Below are 5,192 nucleotides of genomic sequence, written 5' to 3'. Positions count from 1 at the left end.
TTTGTTCCAGTTGTTTTGTTATTTCGCTTCCGCTTGGTGACACTAAAGATCAAGCAAGCAGAAAATCACATGAGGCAGAAACAAAAAAGTTTCAGGCTATCGGATGGCAGACTTGAATTCAAGTGTGTGTTCACTCGCTGCCTTGCGTGACGGTGCGCCTTTAGAACTAGATGTAATGCACGTCATGTGGGATGCCGAGTTTTACAACGCAAGACTAATCAGTTTTCAACGGTTTTTATAGTTTTAACTTTTAACGTTAAAATAATTCGGATGAGGCCAGACATCGAGTTTAGCCGAGACTTTAAAATAAAGAATTGTTGCAAATCTGTTGCAAATATTACAATTTTACCACATATACCAATTTAAATGTTTAAAGCTTTCCGGTATTTCTAACAAGACATAAACTTTCTAGGAAAGTCAAAATTTGCTAAAACCAGTAGGAGGCAAAGTATTTTAGTTATACCGCTTGCTCGGTTCTTATTGACAAGCAAATATCTTTTGTGCTTGTTTTATTGACTACGTCATATAGTTTGTCATGACATATATTTTGATATGAATAATTTGTTTAGGGCCGATAGCTAACTGAGATACCTATAGTAAGACTTTGAGATAGTTCTGACCTCAGAAACATCGTAAATAACTTAATGAAGTGTTTTGGCAATGTGACAGCAATAAAGTATTTTGGCAGCAGTGTGACAGTATGAGCAGTAGTGACTTTAGAAGTTTAGAGGGAGGCGAGGCAGCGAGCGAAGCGGTCGATCGCCTCGCTCCCTACCCTGTTTGTGTACAGTATATACGCGCTCTAAGAGAACAGGCATTGAATACGAGTATTCATGTTAACTACTGTATTCGCAGATTTTCAGGATAGGAGTTATTCATAGGTTAATGCTAATTAGCAGTATGAATTATCTTTAGAATACGGAAAAAGTTGTGTAAATCGAACCTCCGTGTAAATTGGTCCCTTTTTGCCTTGAGATTACTTTCAAATAGCTTGATGCTTAAACCTTTACATGATTTAAAACATCAATCCAAGAAGAAAAAAGTTGTGTTTTCTGGTGGAAATCCTCTAAAGTATTAAGCGCCCGATAACAACAAAGAAATGAAGGGTGTCAGAACTTAGAGGTGATAGAGCAAAATTTAGGGAGCGGAAAACTTAAAAATCTTAGACATGCACTTTGTCTTTTGAAACAAAAGAAAAACTTTATGGAGTTCAGACCATGCAAACTCAAAATTTCCCGGGGGAGCATGTTCCCAGACCTCCCTACGATAGATTGCTATATACGTATTCCGTAATTTTGGGGCCCCAAAACTCAAGTTGGGTACTGTTTAAAGTTTTCCAGGATTTCAACAAGATTAGTAAATTTCTAGGAAGGCCAACATGTACTAAAACTAATACAAAGAAAAGTATTTGATTTATACAGCTTGCTCGATTTTTATTGATAGGCAAATATCTTTTTTATTTGGTTTGTTGACTGTAGCATATAGTTTGTCATTTACTTCGAAGCATAAATCATTTTATAGGATCGATAGGTAGCTATGGAGCTTAGCATAGCTGTAGTTCAGAGCTAGAAAAACATCTTATAACTAGGGCAACCATTTTTTTGACCTAAAAATTTTAAATTTTGACCTTAAAATTTGCAAATTTTGACCTCATTTTGACCTAAAAAGTTTACATTTTGACCTTATTTTGACCTAAAAAGTTTACATTTTGACCTTATTTTGAAAAACGCTATACTGATAGTCGCTACACTGTCTACAGCAACTTTCTAATCTAAAGCTGCATTTAAAAATGACAAAATGCTTTTCTAGTGTTGACTTTTTTTTCGTTTCTGCGTATTAAGATTGACAACTTGCAGTTTCAAATGCAATGACGTCACATCGTGACGTCACCAAACGCGCTGAAAAGCCTCCCCTCTCTTTGTGGCTTTGGTTCTAAGTAAAATTTGCGGGACTGGAATTGTTTGCGGTACAAGAAAAGAGAAAAACGGAAGAATAATATTACAAAATGGTTACAAAATTACAAGTTTAATAGATTTTGACCTAAAAAAAAGACCTAACGAAACAATTTGACCGTATTTTGACCTTGACTTTATCTGACCTAATAACTTCAATACCACACGTCGTACAAAGCTGAAATTTGTTTTGTGCTTGTTTCATAGCATTCTGAGCAGGTAAAAAAAATTGACCATATTGACTTTTGGTTGCCCTACTTATAACTTATGCATGTACTGTAGAATTATAGTCCTTTTTGGATTGAGAATAACCTATACCGCATTTGCAGATATATAAGTGATAAGGATGCCGGTTATTAATTTGAGTCCATTGGAGATACGATTTACTCAGGATAGCATTGGAAGACGCATAAATAAATCCCACTGCCGTCGTCGAAATTGTCCGACTGTAAACGAGTGCATAACTAATATAATAAACGAAAAAATGAGAGCATCGGATTTTCCCGCAATAACAGTCGTTAAAAAAGACGGAAAATATTACAGCCTGGACAATCGCAGATTATACATTTTTCGCGTGCTTCATCACAAAGGAAAATTGCCTACAATAGCAGTCTATCTTACTAATGATAGCATCAACCCAAGTAAGTTTACCACCAAAAATGACGGCAGAAAAATTTGTGTCCGACAAGGTTCTACATTACATCACGAAATACCAACTCCTCCTCCAAGTCCAGTGCGAGAGTGAGTTATTCTTCCAATCTCCTAATAGAATAGTTGTCCTATAGAATATAGTTAAATGGTAAACTTTGCAAAATTACAACAAATCTCGCTAAACGATGATGACTTGTGCGTATAAGGTTTTTATTAAAGCTTTATTTTCTTGTGCACATGAACATATTTTAAATCTTACAAAACCCTCCTGAATTAATTATGGATCAGGAGTACAAAAGAGGACGATCACGAAATTCAGGAAATTCTTCTTGAAGTTATGGAAAAGGTTGAGAAGTTTCTTGAGGAAACTGCTGGAAAATCAGGACAAAATTCTCCTGAGTTTTCTTCTAACTTGCCTCAGCAAGCGTCAATAGAAACAGATAATGGCGAATCAGACGAAAACAATGCATTAACTGGTAAAATATTCTTTTTTTCTGTTTCTTAAATACTGTAGCTTAATAAACATATCAAGGTGTTTGATATTATTGTAGATTATCGCCAAGTGGACAATGATATCGAGATAAAAACATCCAAATTGCTGGGGAAAAGGAAGAGATCGAAAAGGAACAATTCAGTTGAAGGAAAGTTTCACAAGAGATTTTGTCACGCGACAAGTTTAAGGTAGCTGTTAACTTACAGAAAACTTTTGAAATGCATATCATCGACGGCGCTGTGGTTTTTGAGAAAAGAATATTGTTTTTTAAGTTGTTTTGTTCATACATTGCAGTTGTACTTAAAGTATAATTATTATACATATAAGTTACTATTCATACTCTCATTAATGCATGAGCGAAATAATAACAATGTATTTATTATGACGCAGATTACATGAGTTCAAAATACAATGGTATCGCAAGAAGGTGAAAGAGAGTAAGCTGAAGCTTCTAAGGAAAAGAATTTGTTCATCCGTGGATCAGAATTAGCCTAATAGTGCTTGGGATTTTATCAAAAAATCATGACCGTATCACTATCACCGTCTAATTTTGGCTTGAAATCAATTCGCGATCAAAAACCCTTTATTCGTTAACTTAAGAGCGAATAACTTGCTCTACTTGATTTACAAAGCACTTATTCTTGAAAATTCTTCTTATATTCCTCGTGGATAGGCCTACATCTTTTTCGATTTTTAACATATTTACAAATCACAAATCCAATACTTTTGGTAAGTCCTTGAACAAATGTTGAAGTAGTGTTGTACATTCTACTAAGACTTGTGCTATTACTCCGTTAACACTCTTTTTTTTATTGTCTATGGTGATAATCATGTATATGGCAATTTACCGTAGTATATACCGAAAAAAAAATTTAAATCTTTTTGTTCCAGTTGTTTAGTTATTTCGCTTCCGCTTGGTGACACTAAAGATCAAGCATGCCGAAAATCCCATGAGGCAGAAACAAAAAAGTTTCAGGCTATCGGATGGCAGACTTGAATTCAAGTGTGTGTTCACTCGCTGCCTTGCGTGACGGTGGGCCTTTAGAACTAGATGTAATGCACGTCATGTGGGATGCCGAGTTTTACAACGCAAGACTATTCAGTTTTCAACGGTTTTTATAGTTTTAACTTTTAACGTTAAAATAATTCGGATGAGGCCAGACATCGAGTTTAGCCGAGACTTTTAAATAAAGAATTGTTGCAAATCTGCTTAAAAACTTTATGGTGTCCCACAATTTCAGTTGGTATGTAGCCTGAAACGTATATTCATATTGATATTTTGAAATAACAAATTCTCAGCGGGAAGAATTTAAGCAGCTGCATAATTATTTGCGACAAAAAGTTGATCAAATTTTTATTTTTCATTGTTTACTGATCCCCGATGACCTCTCGCATCGAACTTTGCTATTTGTTCGAAACTTCCATTGTTGAGTATTGACCAAGATCTCTTTAAAGGCCCCATTGACAGTAACGTCTTGAGAAACGTAAACAAATGATTTGAACGTAAACAAACCTGACCTCCGCACCCGCTGCGTAGAGAAAAGCGGCGAATGTGTGAAATTTCTCATTAAGTTATCGATACAGACAGATGTGTGGACGACCATTGATAAGATTTTTGACACCGAATCGGTGCCAATTTCTATTTTCATTGTTTCGTGGTTATCACGCAACGGAAGTATTTTTAGAATACGTGGTAAGAAGCCTAAAGAACTTTGCAAACTACCTCATGTTACATATGTAGCATGTAAACATCAAAGGTAAAGTTAAAGTTGTAAGTTATTTGTGGCCAAACGCTTTTATCATCCTCTTCTAAAGTTACTTTTTCGTGGGAAGGCGCGTATCTTACACCAAGGGCCCATATACTTGGGTCGTAGTTATGACTAATAAGTAAATAACCTTAACGAAGGCGGTTTTTGACGAGTGCCTAATAGTTACCGATTCACTTCGCAAATTTCATCGCTTTCCGGTCGTAGGCGTGTCAAAATTATTGCGTCACCATAGAAGTGACAATGTCGAGACTGTTCCTAACAGAGGGATATCGTGAACGAATATGTTTGCCATCAGTATCAAGCTTTTCAGGTTGTAGGTTTAGTTGT

The 5,192-nt window shown here is 35.7% G+C and overlaps 1 protein-coding gene across 1 annotated transcript; it reads left to right on the top strand.

Moving 5' to 3' along the window:
• Positions 1-2,365: 2,365 nt before the first annotated feature.
• Positions 2,366-3,953, top strand: LOC143466152 (uncharacterized). The gene is made up of 4 exons (XM_076964783.1): positions 2,366-2,693; positions 2,892-3,079; positions 3,155-3,284; positions 3,487-3,953. The coding sequence occupies exons 1-4, from the start codon at positions 2,437-2,439 to the stop codon at positions 3,584-3,586; spliced, it is 675 nt and encodes a 224-aa protein (XP_076820898.1). The 5' UTR covers positions 2,366-2,436; the 3' UTR covers positions 3,587-3,953.
• Positions 3,954-5,192: the final 1,239 nt, after the last annotated feature.

The sequence above is a fragment of the Clavelina lepadiformis genome, chromosome 1 (genome assembly GCF_947623445.1).
Source record: "Clavelina lepadiformis chromosome 1, kaClaLepa1.1, whole genome shotgun sequence".
Taxonomy (NCBI): Eukaryota; Metazoa; Chordata; class Ascidiacea; order Aplousobranchia; family Clavelinidae; genus Clavelina; species Clavelina lepadiformis.
Note: the sequence above shows the minus strand (reverse complement) of the source record. Positions and strands in the feature narration are given on the sequence as shown.

What these genes read in the sequence shown, in the direction of transcription:
- LOC143466152 (XM_076964783.1), top strand. Translation starts at nt 2,437, where the DNA reads ATGAGAGCATCGGATTTTCCCGCAATAACAGTCGTTAAAAAAGACGGA. An exon ending in CGAAAACAATGCATTAACTG is followed by an intron (nt 3,080 to 3,154) that starts GTAAAATATTCT and finishes ATATTATTGTAG; the next exon opens with ATTATCGCCAAGTGGACAAT. An exon ending in TGTCACGCGACAAGTTTAAG is followed by an intron (nt 3,285 to 3,486) that starts GTAGCTGTTAAC and finishes ATTATGACGCAG; the next exon opens with ATTACATGAGTTCAAAATAC.